This window comes from Oreochromis aureus, linkage group 15 (genome assembly GCF_013358895.1).
Source record: "Oreochromis aureus strain Israel breed Guangdong linkage group 15, ZZ_aureus, whole genome shotgun sequence".
Taxonomy (NCBI): domain Eukaryota; kingdom Metazoa; phylum Chordata; class Actinopteri; order Cichliformes; family Cichlidae; genus Oreochromis; species Oreochromis aureus.
Window position 1 is genome coordinate 9,110,889 of NC_052956.1, and position 20,334 is coordinate 9,131,222.

General features: G+C 39.5%; 2 protein-coding genes across 9 annotated transcripts in view; one reads left to right on the forward strand and one right to left on the reverse strand.

Annotated features, from left to right (window-relative positions):
* Positions 1-8,677, reverse strand: part of si:ch211-278j3.3 (E3 ubiquitin-protein ligase RNF19B) — a 27,804-nt gene extending 19,127 nt beyond the window's left edge. For 3 of the 6 annotated variants that reach the window (XM_031731966.2, XM_039599168.1, XM_031731965.2), the window contains exon 1: positions 5,040-5,110. The gene's annotated coding sequence lies outside the window, so the exon portion shown is untranslated. Of the gene's footprint in view, positions 1-2,766; positions 2,837-3,223; positions 3,484-5,039; positions 5,111-8,522 lie in introns of those variants that run through there. The other 3 variants (XM_039599165.1, XM_039599166.1, XM_039599167.1) reach the window with 3 other exon arrangements.
* On the forward strand, positions 8,042-18,506 carry znf513a (zinc finger protein 513a). Of its 3 annotated transcripts, none has more exons than XM_039599169.1 (5): positions 8,042-8,256; positions 8,966-9,107; positions 12,177-12,311; positions 15,241-16,002; positions 16,118-18,506. In XM_039599169.1, exons 2-5 carry the CDS (start codon positions 9,068-9,070, stop codon positions 17,074-17,076), a joined length of 1,896 nt encoding a protein of 631 aa, XP_039455103.1. In that variant the 5' UTR covers positions 8,042-8,256; positions 8,966-9,067; the 3' UTR covers positions 17,077-18,506. The 3 variants fall into 3 exon arrangements, with proteins under 3 accessions (XP_039455103.1, XP_031587827.1, XP_031587831.1); XM_031731967.2 differs by having other exon boundaries at positions 8,998-9,107; XM_031731971.2 differs by having other exon boundaries at positions 8,998-9,107; positions 16,124-18,506.
* The last annotated feature ends 1,828 nt before the right edge of the window (positions 18,507-20,334 follow it).

The following is a 20,334-nucleotide window of genomic DNA, read 5'->3' on the forward strand; positions in this document are numbered from 1 at the left end:
ACACACCACTGAGCTGCTGTTTATTTATAGAAATAATTCCCACAGATGAAAACATCAAAAGCGCACACGCAGGACACACTAAAAAGAGCTGCACGCATATATGCTCACGTACATATAATTATGCAAATGCAGACACTCAAGTGCACGCCGGCAAACTGATGCATGTAGTATTGAGTGTTTTTAAAGCATAGCTCAGTGGGTTTGTTGCTCTACACTATGAGACAGATTGCCAAGCAATTAGACAACACAATTCGCTGCCTAACGACATAGATAAGTTGTCACTATGAGGAAATGAAGTAAAGATGAAGAGATAAGCAGGCAGTGCCTTTGTAGAGACTGCTCATTTGAGATCAGATTGTACAGAACATTATAGCAACAAGAAACAGAACATCTCAAAATCTAATTCACTTGATTACAGCCTAAAACCACACGCAAATAAATAAATGAAGGGATTTTTTATGGATTCATTGAGGTACAATTTCTGATGTTTTACTAGAATAATTTACCGACTTATATGTTTAACTCTTTTTTGCATTATATATATAGTGATTGTAATTCTCTGCTAAGTGTCTGTAAAGTTTGCTGGGTTTTGGCTCCAAATGACTAAATGTAACTTAGTGCTGATTCATGCTGCTGTCAGACCTGACAAGGATTTTTGAGCTCCGGGTTATTAGGATGAGGGTCATCCCAAGTTAGCAGAACTACCAAGAAGATTTTCAGTCTAGTTATGGCTGAACATTCAAGAAAGGCAGTTTGAATATTGCATGAGTCTCTCAACTAAGTGCCTTAAACTTAAGTCACCACTGAGCTGCAATCCTTCTGGGTATCTTGGTTCTTTTTTTCTCTTGTTTCTCTTGCTTGCTTATGTTCTTTTAATTAAATTCCTGCTGCAGTCCAGCTCTCCGAACTACAGAGCATCCCTTCAACTGTAATGCATCATGATTTTGAAACAGATCTCCCATCAACTGAAAATACTGACATGCACATGCACACACTTACATTTACCCACATCATCATATATATACGTAACCTAATTATGTGGATACACAGATGAAATGGCCAAGAAGATGCTGTCTGTTTTCCATGATCAGTGGCTGTGAGAACAGGGTCAGAATTAGTACAAACTGCTGTTTGGATCAGCTCAATGTCAACAATACCATCAAAATCGGACAGATAAGCATGATAATAATAACTTCATGAGGTTCATGTTAGGGAAATGTGTATTACATGATACACAACAAGATAATGGGAGAAATTTCATTCAAGAACGTCTACAAATTAGGAATCACATCGTTCCAGTGTATCAGAACAAGCATATGAATGTGACTGTGACACAAACACAACTTTGACCTTATGTAACGCATGCCACGTATAGTTTATAACATACATTCTATATCTACATATACTCTAAAGAGATATAGTTAACAAATTATTCATTTTAAATATTTCAAATGGAATAATTACATAACAGAAATGAGTGATGTAGTGCTGTTACCATGGTGAGATATTCACAAAACTCCAAAACCACTGCAGCTGCAATCTCTGGCTACTGACAATAAACTCAAGCACTTTTTTGCCAAGCTTTGCATCTCTGCTAATAAATGAAGCAACAATCCATCTCTATACATATTGTGAGACAAGAAGAGAGAGAAGAGCCCTGCTGTCATCTCTCAGAAAACTCAGGACGACAACAGTTAACACAGAGATGCTGTCCATAAAGAGTGAGCATACACTCTCTGGTTTTGGTTCAGGTATTATTAACATGTTGTCTCTATTACATGTATTATGGGAACAAATACGTGGTGAATCAATTAGTTTTCAGTTAAGTGTGTTTTAGGTTAGGGTTAGCTTTAGAGAATCGGCATTAGAAAGTTTGTGAAGTTGAAATATCTATAACCTGCACTGTTTTAACGGCCAGCAGGGTGCGACTCATCTAGCTTTCACATGCTGCTCTAATAGGATATTAGAGCAGTGCACATAAACTGTGCACTGGGGGCTTCATAGCATGGGTTTCCATTGCTTTTCTCTAGGTATAAAGTGCCATTTTGTCCATACAGTGTAAGCGGATTACCATTTGTTAGTCAATCGCATTAGCAGGCTCTTCAGTGTGACAATATTAATCTTAAGTGACTTTCATTTTTATTAATTATTATTATTTATTATATATTATTCATTATTTGTTAATACTTCATAACTCATAACAAGTTCATAGCAGAAACCACCTTTCATTTATACCATTCTCAAATTTAGGTATTTACAATGTACGTAATATAGTTAATGAACAGAATAAATATAGTCACGAGAATTAGTCAGTGAGTTTATACGATGACAACCAAATTGTGAATCACACATTTGGGATTCAAAGTTCAAACAGCAAAGAGACTGTGTGAATAATGCCAGTAACTAATTAAAAAGATGGAATCCACTATGAGACTTTTTGAAATAAATAACATGCTGAAATCTCACAATCTGTCAGTACCATTAAAGATTTAGGATATTCACACCACAAAGTATGAGCGAAACCAGAAAATGTGAACCATAACCTGCTGTTATGTGTTTACTGAGAGCTTAGGCGCCACAAGTTCAAGGCACAACCCACTATAATTTTCACAGAGCTCAGGGTACAAACAAATCACAATGAATTGACTCCTATTGGAGCTAATCTATATATATGAAATTTTCAGAAGAAAAATAACCAATTTCAGTTCTAAAAGAAAAATTCTCTGTAATCCATGAAAGTTTATTCTTAAGAAAGTAATTACTTACAAATCAAACTTTTCAGCCCATTTCTTTTTCTTCATCCATAAAAACATACCGTCACCTGTGTATATTTGAGCTGTGAGGAATGGGTGAAAAGGTGCTAGGATCTTAAGATGATTTAAACAAGATGTCACCTTGTAACCTGTTTAAACTCCTCACAACTTCCTTTTTTAGCAAGCCAAAGGAAGTGATACTGTGAAACTGTCCTCCTTTCGTGTCCTGTCAACGCAAAACAAAAGCTTAAAACCCTCGTTTTAGTCTTAATTCACAGCAGCAAACGCTCATTTTTTATTTATTTCAAACAAGCGAAAGAAAACGGATCCCTCGGGCAGAGTATCACTGGACATCATTACATAACATACTAAGGCATGTGCAGGAGTCTCGTATTGTTACCCTCTGACATGAATCAGCATGCTGATTCACACCGCCTTTACTGTGACCAAAAAGAGTGACACACACTTACACAGTTTCCCACAGAAAACACACGCGAGCAAAGTTGGCAAGGCTGTTTTACTGATACATGCATAAAAGGTCATCCCATTTGTCCTCTGCAGCTTCGGAGGAGCTTTACAAAGATTAAAAAAAAAAAAAAAAGCTGTGATGATGTCAGATGTTTTTGACTTTGAGACTTTTTATCAGCAAGTCTGTGTTGCAAACTGGCAGGGAAGGTCACACAAACTGATACTGTTAGTAGTGATGCAGGCCATCTGGGATCCAGCCTTTCTGAAAAAAAGAAAATCGATATCTGCTGCTTCTCTTTTTGACCATTTTCTTATGAGTTCCCCAAATTTATTAAAGCACAATAAGAAATTACCTGAGTAAAATTTCTAGATATGGTTTTAATATACTCAAAATGTTTTATGTTTATCCCAAATGTGCTTCATTAATGTATGCACAGACTACAACGGAGTCACCTCAGAGATATATAGAGAACTATAAAACACTTCAAGGGAGTATTGACCTATTGCTGTGACATTTGACCTTTTCAGATAGCTGCTGTGGGTCAAAAGAATGTCATCATCAATTATACATCATACAATTACAGTGAAACCATGAGTTAAATGTTTTTAAATCATGCCCTCATGCTATTTTTTATAAGTGAGCAAAGGTACAAAAAAAAAAAAACGAATTCACTGTTCTTAACTCTGACTTCACGAATAATTACCTACAGTTAGCGTTTATAGTTGTTTATGCCACTCCACCTCTAACAGATGGGATTATTACACAATCAGGATTCTGCCCCAAAGCAGCTTCCCATCCTCTGAAAAGCCAAACAGGGAAGAAACAGAGCACTTTTTTTCAGAATCCTGTCCTCTGCGTGAACCTCTCTGTCACAGCCATTATTACAGTATGTTCTCGCTTTGGAGGCGTTTTCGACGATGTGACACCTGTTAATAAGCTGTTGCTATTTTTAAAAAATAATAATAATAATAAAACAAGAGTGAAATAAATAGTATTTTTCAGACGGATGTTGAGTTCTGCCTCGGTGGAGGGAAGCGTGATGATACACCCTATTAAATATCCCTCCACTGGACAGATGCCCGCATCAGCAATGCGGGTTTCAGAGGCATGAGAGTGACCTCAGCCTACCCACACATAGACACACACGCGCGCGCGCACTTAAGCGCTCCACGGCATCCCTGACCAAAATATTGAGCTTCTGTGCCATGCGGCGCGTAGCGGACAGTGTTAGTGACCTGTGAAAGCCTATAGTCTGCTCGACAGTATTGAATAACCGCATGCAGCATAGGGTTTTAGTTTGATAAGACATCATATTATTGTTGTAGAATTTTACAACACTGTAAGACCATGTCTTGTAAATCCACGCTAACTCTCTGACACACACGTTTAAGCACTGCGGTTAAAAATGATGCAGTTACACCGCAATTACCTTAAACTACTCAATAATATAAAGTATCGTTTTAAGAATAAACCACGGGCCTGCGGGGTTCATCTTGGGAGTGCATCTGGAAATTATATGAATGAAAAAAGCGGATTATTATAAGTCAGCCGTGCGCAAATACCACTCTTATTGGGGTTATTTGGACATGCTGACAGAATATTTGAATCGTTTAATGAGGATTTGTCCGGAGCATCAGTATGCTATTGCAGGGAGTGGCATGTCAGCCTACGTATTCGTATTCACCTCCACCTCCACGTACCCCACACGGCCACGAGTGAAAAACACCAACAAAAAATGGTCTGAATGCACATCTGAAAGTGTGTCCGGGCAGCGGATAAAACGCACAATAATTTCTATTACGTAAAGGGTATCTTACCTCTCTGCACGGCGCCTTCTCTCCTCGCAAGCGTAGAATCGACAACTGGCTCCTCCCCTTGAGGACCAAACAGTAGCACAGAAATCTGCACCCCCCACCCACCTCCCTCCACTCCCCACCCCAGGTCGCCTCCTCTTCACTGCCGCACACAAACCGTGTCCGCCCGACGGAGCTGCAGAGAGGGGGTGGGTATGGTAGTTGAGACCGGTCCGGTTGAGAGGCGAGCAGAGGGAAGGAGATCCGCAGTGAGGAGAGGCTTCCCTCTTACAGCAGCTGCCTGATGGCTTTTCTGTGCGGCGGCCTGGAGGGGAGGCACACTGCAGAGATGCGAGCCAATGAGATGACGCAGAATCCCAGGATCTCCGATTCATAAATGCCCAGTCCCATAAAAACATAACCATTCTCCCACGTTTCAGATATAGAGCCAAAACAGCCTACACGCAGGACTTCTTCTTCTTCTTTTCTTTGTTTTTCCTCCCCCCCGCCCCCCATTTTGACATCTTGTCCCAATAAACCTGGCAGATTGTTTATGTGGTTTTGGTTATTTATATTGACACATGGCAGCTTGCTGTTGTCTCCACTGAGTGATTGTTTCTATTTTTGATTCCAGAGAAACCACACTCTCTTTGTTCTCTGGGATTTCTTGCAGCCCACTCTGATCGGGGGTTAGCAGACTAGAATTCTTCTTCAAGTTCCCATTTCTGTTGATGGGGAAGTACTCAAATGTACTCTCTATTCTTTTTTTCTCTCAGACAACCTAGATTTTAGTCCCATTTAAGTCTACAGGCCTTTGATCGAACTTCCTGGAGAAACTGAGAGATTGATTGGCCTACTTTGTGTTGTACTTTATATCCTAATGTTTTACTAACGCTTTTATCCGTAACAAACAGCGTATTCGTGTCTTTGCACAGAAAAAGCTCCAAACTGGACAGTTTCTAGCCTCCTCAGACCTCCCAATAATGTTTAGTTGTCACATAACTATTCCTAAACTGGCATCTATTTGATGGCAGTCGCATAGTAGCTGTCAGCCTTTGGCATTGGACTTAACTTTATGGTCTTAAGTAGGATCTGTGATCATTTTGCAACTAGACATAGTTGTCTTTTTAATTACTGTAAAATAATTCAAGCATGATGCTCCTCGCCGCAACTTAATACTCAAGAACTACAACTACAATAATCCATTGAGGTACAGAAGCCGGAAACTATTTTCGGAACGGAAGCGTCTAAGGACGAGAGCTGTGCAGCCTTTACAATGGAGTGTGGAGTCAAGATTCATCCCGCAAGGAATAAAACATCCGGCATGCGTCTGGGTTTTCAAAATAAAGGCAGAGGGCTCAAAGCTCTTCACCGTTTTACGTGCTGCAATTTGAAATTTAACCAGACCAGTAAATTAATAATAACAATGAAGAAATAAGATAAATAATAATAAAAAATTTAAACCCTAGAGATACTGGAGGCGCCAGCATGAGGTAAAAGTCTTTCTTTCTTGTCTGAAACAAAACATGTGACCATATATATATATATATATATATATATATATATATATATATATATATATATATATATATATATATATATATATATATATGTTTAGAAGTGATAAAATGTCAGAACAGTAAAAGGTAAATCGACGTAACACAGACCACAAAGAACAAGAAACAAATGAATATTGTGAATTACTGGAATTATTGCTTCTTTTTGTTTGTTTGTTTGTTTGTTTTTTGTTTGTCTTTTGACAAAACTGCTTTAAGGTGTGATACCTTTGGAAAGTGCAAAACAAAGATGGTCTCGAGCTGACCTCTTTAACCATTCGCTGCTCAGCCATTGCACTCCAGCTTGTATCTTATCAATACACCAGGTTAACAGAAGGCTAGAAATTACAAGAAATGTAAGAGCTTTTCATTCCTACAATGACAAGATCCCGTATCTCTGGGGTGACAATGAAAAAAGACACAAGAAGTCACTGAATAGTTTAACAGGTATAAAAAATAGATTAATTATATGCTATTGCCTTTTCTTCAATCACTTTTTACATCAATGGGACATTTTTTATATGCAAGGGCAAAAGTGCTCACCACCTTAACCATCAAAGTAAAATGCCACATGAGGTTATATTCTGGGATGTCTCCTGCAAAGATTCTCCAGACTTACATACTAAAGCACCACTTGCACTGAAGCTTTTAATCACAACACAACACTTTACAAAAACATTTGACCTCTATGTATGTTTGCCTATTTCCTATTTCCCAGAACTTTATGGCTCAGTTTATTTTTAGATTATTTAAAAAAATTTATAAAAATATATTGTTTCACCAACAAGTTGATTCCCAAAGATGGCTGTAAATTTGGTAAATCTTAGCATGGAGCACAGTGCATCCTTAAAAAATCTGAGGAAACCGGAGAAGTGAAAGACAAAAGGAGAATTTTCAGGCCTAAAAAAGCTCCCTACAGCAGATAATCAGTGAATGAGAGTGTATCCTTAAGAAACTGGGAGGCTCTACTATATAGAAATAGGTCAAATTAAATATATATGGTTACAACTTTACTGTAAACTGTAGAACCTTGTTATATTGTCATTTTCACTGTAGAGGATGTGCAAATATTAAGGGTGAGCAAGTATTACTACTACAGATCTCAACAATGTTGAAACAGTATGGGATCATCTTGATACAGAATGGAGTAAAAGGCAGCCAACATCCAGTGAAGATCTTTGAATGTCCTTAAAGAAGCCTGGGGAAATATTCCCGAAGACAAGTTAAAGAAACGTTTAAGAAACGTTAAAGAAAAGTTTGCCTAAGAGAGTTCAGGTTGTATTAAAGTCTAAAGGTGGTCATATTTAAATGTGACTCCAAAGCTCTGTCTTTACCTTATATAATGTATTTGCATGTATCCTATTTTCCAAGCAAAATAAAAAAGGCCCGTGTATACGAGCGTTTGTGGCGACATAAGTTTTACTATTAAGCGGAGATGCCGCTTTTATTCTGAAAGACGTAAGTCGGAAGTGTCTTTGTTGTTGCTACCGCTGGATCACAGGCGAATCAGAAAATCAATTAAGTTATGAAAAATACCATTAATTGCCTTTCTTTGTCACCGCAGCTCATGAAGAAATGGCGGATCTCCAGACGTTGGACATTTAGGGAAAAACACTTGACACCTAATGGCGTTTTAACCGACGGTAACAACCATCTCAGTCGACAGGAATATTTACGTTTTTTAGGTAAGTTAGCTCGAAAGCTAACTAGTGAAGTTGACATTAGCTGCCCAGCTAATTTAGCTGAACGTTACCATGCTTAGCTCCCGGCTAATACTAAGTAAAGATGGCACTTGTCAATCATACTACCCACTGACGAGGACGCGCTTTGATTAGACACTCGTAAGGTTGTGCGCCGCCAGTTTTCTCAGATCTTACTGTCATTTCTTGTTGTATACTGACATTTACCAGCTTCATGCAACACAAGGGCATGTTTGAACTTAATTTGTTACCTGACTGAGTGGTTTCCTCTGTTGGATTTCAGCACCAGACCTAATGGGCTAGCCATTTTGTTTAAGTAGCTTGGTGGTCTTTACTTATTTACTGTTTACATGCACTAGCTCAAACCCTGATTCACCCGTGTCCTGACAATATTGGTTATCTTTACGAGAATTTGATAATGCCACCATAACTGAATAAAGTGCTAGTTTAGATTACGTTAATATCAATGTAATGCCCCAGCTGGTGTTATTAAAATACATGAAAATAAATCCGGATCCAAACCTTTTTTTCTTATGCCCATGATTCGTCACACTTTATGAAATTTGGCCTGTTAGTTTTTGCATGTTAATGGTATTCTCCTATTATGTTAATTGTATTTTGTATAGATTTCTACGTGTTTTTAGTTATATACCTCGATTATCGTGGTATGGTAATGTTGTACTTTAATCTGTAGAAATGCTGAGAAATACTCTCCAAATATTCCAGGCAAGAATGAGCTGATAGTTGTGGAAGTCTGCAAGAGGACATTGCAAACAGGAGAGAGGCTGACTGGAAGATGCCAAGAAAAAAACAACAGAATCCACAGCCAGTGAAGTGTAGGTATTCAGAAATGTTTTTTAATGTTGGGAACTTGATGCAGACCTGAGCCAGAGTCCTAGAATTATTTGTCACTCAACACCAGGTGTGTCAAGGATTAGCCCGGCAAAGACTCTAGTCAGGCCCACTGGGTAGCTTTGGAAAATGTGAAGGAGGTTATATAGTATAGTTTCACTGGGCCAGCCCACTTAATATCAAAGTAAATTGCATGTGGGCCACAATGTAAAATGAGTTTGACATCCCTCCTGCACACTGATTGTAACTGTAGCATTTTAAATGAAATCTATGTCTATGTGTCTTGATTATTTATTTATTTATTTTTACATTGATCCTCTTTTTTTTTTTTTGCTCACATCTGAGTTTTTAAGGAATTTAAATGTTTTATGTAAATCATACTGACAGACAGTGCTGTAACAAATGTCAGTGTTAGTGTGAACGTTGAAGTCGCTTCTTCCATTGATGTGGTGCTATTTTATGTTCCTAAAATTAGATATTTCGAGTTATTTAATGGCAGAAAATTACATTTTTCCTCTCTGTCTTATTCTGAGCAGTAGCTGAATTAGCATGAAACAAACTCATATGTTAGTAGTTGGATGCATTAGAAAGAGTTTAAACTGTAACATAAACTTGATGCCACCAGCATTAACCTATCTTTTAACAACATAACATAAGTAAGTAGTTAGTCTAATTGATGTTGCAGGTTACCTTTGTTTTTTTATAGAATGGAAGTGGCAAGTTTATAGACAGGAGAAAGTGCAAACCTGTAGTTATGCAGTTGCCATGTTTTAGTTATATATAGGGCTGCTTAATTATGGCAAAACTCATACTCTCATTCACATTGGTTAATAATGATTTTGTGATTATTTGACACAATCTATCCCAATTTTTTAAACTTTAAAAAAGGAAAAAGGTATGTCTTTTCAATCAAGTGGATTTCTGAGAAAAAACCCCAAAAAACTAAATAAATAAATGTGAAGCGAATTGTCTGACAGCCTGGTGGGAGTGAGTGTGAGTTTTGTTTTATGTTTTTTGCTTTGAAGGATTAAACATAAGGGGAAAAGATGGAGCAAAATGATAATTTTATCCTGAGGGCATGGATTTGATAGCTGGTAGAAGCCAAAATTATAACTGAACTTCAAATGTGATTAATTGAACAGTCCTAATTATACAGCCATTTTTTAACTTTCACGTGGCTTTCTTCCACAGGCTAGTATTTTGATTTATTTGACCAGAACACCATAAGGAGATGTTTTATTATCCACCTATTCATTTAAAATGTAAAAGTAGAATCAGCCCACACAGTTACCATACATTATTGTTTATGTGCCAAATGCAAAAATGACCAGTAGATGGTAGCAAGATGCTGGTACAGGAGAGTTACCAAAATGGGCTGTTGAGCTTGATGCCCTTCAATTGGCCTGATTCTAGTTTTCTGAAGAGTGACAGCTGTGTGATAGCAGTTTGGATTCCATCAAATTCAAAAAACCAAGTTAAAATTTCACACATCATTACTTGTAACTGTAGTACAAAAAAAAACTCCATCTGTTTGCTTGCAGATATTTTTGTTGTTGTTGTAGGGTAGAAAAATTCTGATTTTCTGCTTTTGGCTTTTATAGCCATATTTAAATAGATACTGCACTCTATTGCCAAAAAATATTTGATTACCTGTCTTCACGTCCATATGGACTTGTGTGACATCCCGTTCTTAATCCATAGGGTTTAATATGATGTCGGCCCACCCTTTGCAGCTGTAACAGCTTCAACTCCTCTGATAGACTTTCTAAAAGGTTTAGGAGTGTTTATGGGAATTTTTGACAATTCTTGCAGAAACACATTTGTGAGGTCAGACACTAATATTGGACAGGAAGGCCTGGCTTGCAGGCCTCTCTGTTCATGTTTTCTATTGGGTTGAGGTCAGGACTCTGTGGAGGCCCTTTAAGTTCTTCCCCACCAAACTTGCTCATCCATGTTTTTATGGACCTTGCTTTGTGCACTGGTTTGCAGTCATGTTGAAACAGGAAGGGGCCATCCCCAAACTGTTCCCCAAAGTGAAGGGTGAAATTGTCCAAAATGTCTTAGTTTGCTTAAGCATTAAGAGTTCCTTTCACTGGAATAAGGAGCCGACCAACTCCCAAAAAACACCCCCACACCATAATCCCCCCTCCACTAAACTTTACACTTGGCACAATGCAGTTTAACAGGTACTGTTCTCCTGGTAACTGCCAATACCAGACTCGTCCATCGGTTTGCCATACAGAAAAGCAGGATTCGTCACTCCAGAGAACACGTCTTAACTGCTCTGCAGTTCAGCTGTAGCGTGCTTTACACCTCTGCATCCCCTGCTTTGCATTACCCTTGGTGATGTTGGCCATGGAACCCCACACCTTGAAGCCATTTTTGATCTAATCTGAAGGCCACATGAAGTTTGGAGGTTTGTAATGATTGACTCTGTAAAAAGTTAGCAACCTGGTGCACTTTGCACCTCAGCATCTATTGCTGTTGATCGCAGTTGCTCCCAATTTGTTATAATACGACTAACAGCTGACTGTGGAATATTTACTAGCGAGGAAACTTCACGACAGGTGGCATCCTATTGCGATATCACACTGGAATTCACTGAGCTCCTGAGAGCGACCCATTCTTTCACAAATGTTTGTAAAAGGAGTTTGCGTGCCTCGGTGTTGATTGTAAACACCTGTGGCCATGGAAGTGATTGAAACAACTGAATTCAATTATTTTGATGGGTGACTGAATACTTTTGGCAATATAGTGTATCATGCTTTTATAAATGCCTAAAACTAGCATCCCCAAAACCAAATAATAAAGTTATATTTACTAAAAGAGGGAAATATCACTCCCTGATTGATTTAAGGCAGTATTCTTACTATAAATCTTTTTTGGCTAGGCTCGTGTTCATAGTGAGTGAGATATCATGATTGCCATGGGATGTTTACATAAAAAAGTGTAGACAGCTCAACTTTATAATGGAACAAAATATAAATGAAAAATGTAATTAAATTGTAAGAAGTGATGTTAGTGATTAAATGTTTGATTTTCTGTGACTGTAGTGGATTCTGAAGATGATGTAGCCATTGAAGCCCCAGAAAACCTCCCCTTAGACACAGACTTCCTTCTAGGACAAGACCTTGAGTTTGATGATCCTGATCAGGACAACAAGATTCTAGGCCTGGAAAAGTTCTCAGGTTTGTAAACCATTTTTTATGAATAAATCTAAAGTTTATAATCCTCACTGTTGTATTCCTGCTTGTTGTGTAGATACCCGTGGTTTCTGTGGTTGGTAACTGCACTGCAGCTGTATCTGCACACAGTGCAACCAAACAAACTCATGATGATTTAATAAAGAAGTAAAAAAAAATAATGTAACCACAGGGTATTTTACGCTGCACAAGGAGTTGGTATAGTGCAGGTTCATCTCAATATCGCTGTGATTGGCATTACCTTAGACTGGCCTAATGGTGCATAGTACACCTACAGGGTCTAATATGGGTTGTAGTTTTAGTGGCTCATTCCAAATCGATCTGTGTATTTCACACCATATCTTGTTTGTTTTTTTGGATATTTTTTTCAACCTAAATAAACCACATTTCGTGTGATTATTTCACAATAAAAGCCCCCCTGTGTTTAATACAAAGCAGAGGCAGTCATAGTAAGTTAGTAACTTAAACGAGGTCTGATGCGGCACTGGGAGTGTGAACATGAAACCGTGAAGGCTTTCTCAGTTAAAGAAAATGCAAACAGCAGTGATCCAAAATACTCTTTATTGTTACCATCCTCAGCACTTTTATATTTTGTATGGTGCCTCATTAAAATAAGTATAAAACAGATAAAATGTAGAGTAGAAATAAAATGTGCAATGCTTGTTTTTAAAGGTTAGCAGCAGTGATCATAGCGCACAATACAATATAAGCCTCCCACCACATAACAAAAAACTACTTTGTGGTGAGTTGCAGTAATTGTTAGGTAAAAGTACATTAAACAGATCATGCAGTGTATATAAAAACCTTGGTTTCCTTTCAGAAAAATCTTAGTGATTAATGATAGACGGTATGTAAAATGAACGTAGTTTGCAGGTCGAAAAAGTGAAGCCAATGCCGTAAAACTTGCATTCTTTCTAACGGCCAGCAGGGGGTGCTCTTTTGATTGTAATAAAAGGCTTCTGTTTGTATTGAAGTCTGTGGGAAAATATCCCTTGTATCACCCCCAGTAAACACTTTTCTGATAACTTTAAAGTAATAAGTTCATTTTCTAAATTCTGATCATTATTAGAGTCAGAAAGGACGATGAGCCAGTGGATGCTCATTGGCTAATAAAGTGCCATTCACCATTCGTTAGCCAATGACAGTGCTGTGCTGAAATGCGAGCGTGTTCTCAAAAGGCAACAAGGCTGAACTGTCTGTGCACTAGCATCCTTCACTGTATCTGCTCATCTATTTATTTTCTAATTTTTGTTCTTTTAGTGACTTTTACTTTCCTACTTGTGTAGTTTTTTAAAAAATTCATTATTTATAAAGATCTTAGTGCGCGTTTTATATAATTAGACTACTGATTAAACACTAAATGGACTGGATGATCACACAGCTTGATCTTCATGGTGTATTTCAGCAGCGGAGCAGTGTGAAGCAGATTTGTTTCAAAACAATTGATTATATAAACGTAACATGGAAATAGCATATTAAATAGAATCAGCCATCTCTTTTTTTTCCCTCTGTGTGCCAGGGTCACAGGTTTGTACAGTTTGTCAGTAATGAAGTGTTGTCCCACAATGAATCAGTAAGAGAATGGGAGCTATCAGCTCACATTTCCCAGCATGCCTCTTTGTCAGAGTGATCTGAAAAATGGAAAAGTAGAGAAAGGAACTGAGACACCATTATTATATGGGGTCATAAAAATAGGACTATTACCATCAAGGACACCATTATAAAAGGGCATTTATTCATCATCATCATCATCGTCATCTGCTGCAGCCTCTGCTCCCACTACCCCACTGCCATTATCGTTTCCCCCCTCATCATCATCATCATCATCATCATCATCATCTACCCTCATCATCATTATCATCATCATCAGAAGCAGCAGCCTCGCCATTATAGTCATCATCATTATCATTAGGCTCGGTAATCATCCACGAGGGGTTTCCATGGGCCAGGATAAAAGGGCAGCCTCAGCTCTCGCCTCTCTCGCACTTCGTCTCAGCCTCACTGACGGAAGGTGGTCTCCTGGCCTCCTCGCTTTCCAACGTATCAGACGAAGTCGCAGAGCGCTCTGCCCCGAAGCTTTTCTTTCTGCCCTTCTGGAAACAATATCTCTCTCCTTTTTCTTTTTCTTTTTCTTTTTTTCCTTTGATGTCTGAATATTCTCAGATGATATTTACAACATCTTAAAATGCACTTAACCTTGCAGCTCTGTGAGTATGAAGTGTTTTCATGAGATTCACTACTTCCCTCAGTTTGATGTGTTTTGAGCATGTCTTCTTTTCAGTCACTGCTGGTTTGTGCCGTGTTTAAATTGTGTCCATTAGTTTTGAGTGATTAAGTGAGTTGACAGTGGGTTGGTGCCTGATGTCCCTACGCTTCTTTTGTATCAATCCCCAGCAGTATAAAAAGAACTTCAGTCATTTTTTTCCCTTTATGTTGAAATAAGTTTATTGGAACGTGTCGTATTTTAGGACGAATGTCAGTTGCATATTATATTGGCGTTTTTTCCTGTGACAAGTTAAGTTTTGTGAAAAGTAATGCATTTTGTGTTGATGTATTTCACAATTTTTTGCACAAACTGTATATTTTAATTTTAGTTATATGTTATATGTTTATTTCATGATTCCTTATGAAATTGGATTTCTGTAAAAGTCATGCTCTCTTTTGAGCCAGCATGCCTGAATAATACAGATTAATAACAGATACCCAAGGACAGAACTATACTATGTTCCTCTTCTGTCTTTTCTTCTTCTGTACTTTCTCTTTCTTGAGCTAAGTCATTATTTCCTGTTTAATTAGAGTTACATACTGATTAATACAGGCAGTGCTGCAAATGTAAAATTTGGTGTGACACTTGGGTTTAAGCACAGCTCTGAGAGTTGCCTAATCAAATATTTCTGTTGTCTTCCCTGCACAGAAGTTGCTGCCGAGATCGGTTTCTCCGTGTATCCTCTGGGTGATGAGAGTTCTGCTTACAGCCAGCTGAGCATGGAAAGTGAAACGGACAACTCGCGCTGCACGACGGACAATGGGAGGGAAGAGGAAGGCAGAGCGACCCAGTCTGAGCCCAGTTTCCCTCCTTACCTGTCCTGCAGGGGCTGCGGACAGCTCCGCGATGAACCTCTGGGACCTGGCATAGACCTCGTTGGCCCGTACTGCCTTAGGTGTTGCAAAGCCTCTCGGGAAGCTAAGAGTACGGACTTCTGCTCACCTTTTGGAAACATCGGCGGTATCCGCTCAGGTTCCAATATGCAGCTTGATTGCGAAGGGGTGGGAAATGGGATGGGTGACAAGGCGCTGACAGCCGAGGACAAATCGGCTAAAATGCACTCGTGTCATCTCTGCGGATTCTCCTCACGTTACGCCAACCACGTAAAGCGTCACATGAAGACGCACAATGGGGAGAAGCCTTTTAACTGCCCGCTGTGCACGTACGCCTCGGCTCAGCTGGTGAACCTCCAGAGACACCTTCGCATTCACACGGGGGAAAAACCATACAAATGTGACAGCTGCACTTTTGCCTGCAGCTCTCTCGGCAACCTCAAGAGGCACCAGCGCATGCACGTACCCTCTGTGGGGGTGGGGCAGGACACATCGCCACGACCCACCAGTGTCCAGAACAGTCTGAAGAGGCAAGGGACCGGGCAGAGAGAAGAGGTTTCTGGTGCTGCAGGCAAAGGTGTGTCTCATTTCTTTTACTTTAGTTGCTGTTGCCAGTGCTGATACACGAAAGCTCATTTTGATGTCTTTAAATCATCTTTGATGCCTAATAACTGTCTAATCTGATTGTGAAGTTACAGAGGTTGCACGGCCAACGTCAAACCTGACTTTGGCAGCCCAGAACAGCGACTACCTGTCAGCCTTTGATAGCCTGAAGGGAGCATCTCCGCCCCCCATAGCAGCTTCCAATCCAGCTCCAGGTCATCAACCTCCACCCCTGCTGGAGACAACAGGCAGCAGCGGAAGCAGAGCATCAAGAGGGGGTGTAGCAGACAGTAGCGGCCTCCCACCGTCACTTTTCCCTTTTACCTGCCGGCTCTGTAGCATCGTCCTGGAAGACGAGGATGGCTCCTCGGCCCAGATTTGTGCCAAGTGTACCCTCGAAATGCTGACTAAAGACTCCTCATCATCTCCCAACAGCCCCGGCGAGCGCAGCGACAAGGTTTACACGTGCGCCGCCTGCCCCTTTCTCACACACTACCCTAACCACTTGGCACGCCACATGAAAACTCACAGCGGCGAGAAACCGTACAAGTGCCCACAGTGCGATTACGCATCAGCACACTTCGACAACCTCAAGCGGCACCACCGAGTGCACACCGGCGAGAAACCCTACAAGTGCCATTTGTGCGATTACGCGTGCGGGAATCTGGCCAACCTAAAGCGCCATCAGCGGGTGCACTCTGGTGCCAAGCCCTTCCAGTGCGCCGTGTGCAGTTACAGCTGCAACCAGAGCATGAACCTGAAGCGGCACATGCTCCGGCACACCGGGGAGAAGCCCTATAAATGTCAAGAGTGCGGCTACACCACGGGCCACTGGGACAACTACAAGAGACACCAGAAGAAACACGGCCTGGCCACAGACGGCTGGGTGAAAGTGCCGATGACGGGCAACAATGAAGAGCAGGAAGTGAGGAAAGGGATGGGAGTTGGGCTTCCAACTCACAGAAAGGAAGCAGGGGTCGATATGCAGTACATGCCAAGGGAGGGGAGTCAGACAATACACTCATGCTACAAACTTGAGATTGTATAAATTCTAACTCAGCAAAACTAAGCTACCAGCAAGTTGTCCTTTGATTTCCACAGAGCCTTTATATTGTTTTGGTGTGTGTTGGTCTTTCAGTGTTTTGTCAGATGTCTTCTGAGGCTGCTAATTGTTCGTTTGTAGGATCTCACACAAATATGATAATGTGTTGATGTCTTCTAGTCCTTTTTTGTTTTGTTTTTTTCATGTCAAGACAAAAGGACTTCTTTTTCTGTGGAAGTCCACTCCCTGTCTAATTCTGTATGTTAACACACAGTAGGCTAACTGTAAAAATATTCCTCTCACACTGTAATACATATCTGATTGTTCGTTCTGACGAGGACACTACCAAATATTCCTTGTTACATGGAACTGATGCAACTATTTGCCTGGACTTTTAAAGCTGCACTGTGTAGTCTTTGAAATGTGTTCATGATGAAGTCATTTGAATGTTCAAGATTGTTTTTCACGTCTTACATCATTAGAAGACAGAAGTTATTTTGACATGTGTTCTGTTTTTCTACTTTTCCCAAACTACACAGTGCAGCTTTAAGCAGAGATGAGTCCTTGAGCGGGCCATACTGTGCTTTGTTTGCTTTCAGCAACAAGCTCTGCCTTCGGTTTGATGTACTGATGTATGTACTACTATAAAAGTGCTATTTAATAGTACTGAAAGACTTAACTCATCCCTCTGATTTGGTGCTAAAATGCTTAGATGATGGTAAAGAACAGATTAGAATAGAATTTCATTCTAAAACTGGACTCAAAATCATGTAGAAAGTTCATCTTCAGTCTGTATGCGGTAAAATAAAAAGCACAATCTTACACACACAGCTGCATTTTCCAAGTTTGGGATTAAGGAGTAAAAAAATACAAGTGAAAATGAAACGTATGAGCATGCTGTTCAATTATTTATTTTTTTTGCCCCACAAACTTGTATTACATTGACATATCAGTTATTTTTGATTTAAATGATTTCATTGTTTTCAAAAGGTTCTTCGTTTTTAGAGGGAGACCACTTAATCACCTCACCTGTGATTACTGTTTACTGTGAATTGTTTTTTTTTATTGTTTTGGGAAAAAAAAGATGACACTGTTAGCAAGCATGTGAGTGTGTATTGGTTGTTTTCTTTTTCTAATGTGGCTCTTATACACTGCTAGAAGTGCATACTTTATAGAGTCTTATTTTGAATGTGTGGTGTGTTATTTACTTGCCATGGAAATAATAACTGTGATTTCAGATGTACTCTTTGTGAATGACTGTTTTATGCAAGTGAGATGTTTGACAGGTTGCCAACTTGCAGTGTCATGATGGAGCATTGTACCTTTAGATTAGTGATGACATCCCGCAAGTGGCCATTTGTGTCTTTATGCAGTGTCTCATAAATGCCTTAAGTGAGGAACTTTTGAAATAAACACATGGAATTCATTTCATTGAATGTCAGATGTCAGACTTCTGATTTTTACTCAGATCGTTGTGACCTTTTCACACACAAGCATCTATATTCCTAAAGACAAAGGCACAAAATAACCAAACATAATCTGGTTTGAGAATGTTGTATATGTTCGCTGATTAGTAACCAGAAGCCACTGTAGAAGTACTGTGTGTAAACACATCCCGATGAGCCAGAGTTTATTTCCACAGAAGGATAAGATAAACCAACGGGTTTATATTGGTTTGACTGTGTTTAGAAACAAATGTATTTATAAAATCCTATCAACAGACCATTACTGGATATAATATACTGGTTGGGAAGAAATATAGATAAACTAATCATCTAATCTGCATCTGATCAAAGGTGAAATATGGTTATAATCACCCATTAGGTATTTAATAATAATAACCAGGAATTTGTTATAGCACAGCATTTTGAGTCACTGTGAAGCTGGCCTTTGATCCTTTAGATGCTCGATTTGTTGCCATCAAAAAATAACCAGTTCAGAGATGTGACATTTACAAGAATTAAACTTAGTTTTGAGGGTGTAAGTCGACCAATTGAGCACAGTGAACTCATCGATACGCCCAAAAAAACAGTTTGAGATGATCTGAGCTTTGTTACATGGTGTGTTACTCTGCTGTAAGCAGCTGTCAGAAGGTGTTCATAAAGAGATGGACATGGTCAGCAACAATACTTAGGTAGGCATTTAAACAATGGCGAGCTGTTACTAGGGGCTCCAAAGTGTGCCAAGAATATATCCCCAATACCATTACACCACCAGCAGCAGCATAAACCACTGATACAAGGCAGGATAGATCCATGCTTTTATGTGGTTTACGCCAAATTCTGACCCTATCATCTGAATGTTGCCGCAGAAGTTGAGATTCCTCACACCAGACGATCTTCTGTTGTCCAGTTTTGCTCAGTGTGAATTGTTGCTCAGTTTTCTATCTTTAGCTGACAGTAGTGGCTCCCTGTGTGGTCTTCTGCTGCCGGAGCCTATCTACATCAAAGTTCATCATGTTGTCCGCTCAAAGATGCTCTTCTGCATATGCTGGTTGTAATAAGTGGTTATTCAAGTTACTGTTGCATTCCTATCAGCTCGAAGCAGTCTGGTCATTCTCCTCTGACGTCTGATAGCAACAAGGCGTTTTCCCCCAAAGAAACATTGCTCGGTGGATATTTTCTCTTTCTGTGCATTCTCAGTAAACGCCACAGATGGTTGTGTGGGAAAATTCCAGTACATCAGCCCGCCTGGCAACAGCAACCATGCCATGTTTAAAGTCATTTAAATCACATTTCCTTGCTGCCATTTGATTGGCTGATAGCATTTTTGTGTTGATAAGTAGCTGAACACTTGTACCTGATGAAGTGCTTGGTGAGTTTATGTCTGCAGTTAAAGTCTATAAACACTGCACCCCCTGGTATCTTGACACTTATCTGTGCTACTCTTGGCATATAACGTGGCAGAGTACAAAAACTGCTGCTGCAAAATAAATGGGACTAGTGATAAAAGATGACTGTTACATAATAAATAAAATAAACCCACACAATTGTTGAAGTTCAGAGTTTATTTTAAGCATCATGACAAAATGACCCGACAGCTGTCACTGAACATACCACTAAAAATCAACATGAAAATTAGTGGAATGTATCAAGACGGTACAACCTTCACAAAATCTAACATTTCCTTCAAAAGCAATGCTAAAGAAAAAAAAATAAAACAGCACATTAGAAAAATTTGGCACCTACACATACACTAACATCAAGGACCTTGCAGCTTTGTGTACTTGATATCGACAGGAACAGAGAAAATATAAATGAATCG

Bases quoted from the DNA above. Each gene is read 5' to 3' on its own strand.
- znf513a (XM_039599169.1), top strand. From the start codon at position 9,068: ATGCCAAGAAAAAAACAACAGAATCCACAGCCAGTGAAGT. The intron at 12,312-15,240 runs GTTTGTAAACCA...TTCCCTGCACAG, and splicing joins AGGCCTGGAAAAGTTCTCAG to AAGTTGCTGCCGAGATCGGT. The intron at 16,003-16,117 runs GTGTGTCTCATT...CTGATTGTGAAG, and splicing joins TTCTGGTGCTGCAGGCAAAG to TTACAGAGGTTGCACGGCCA.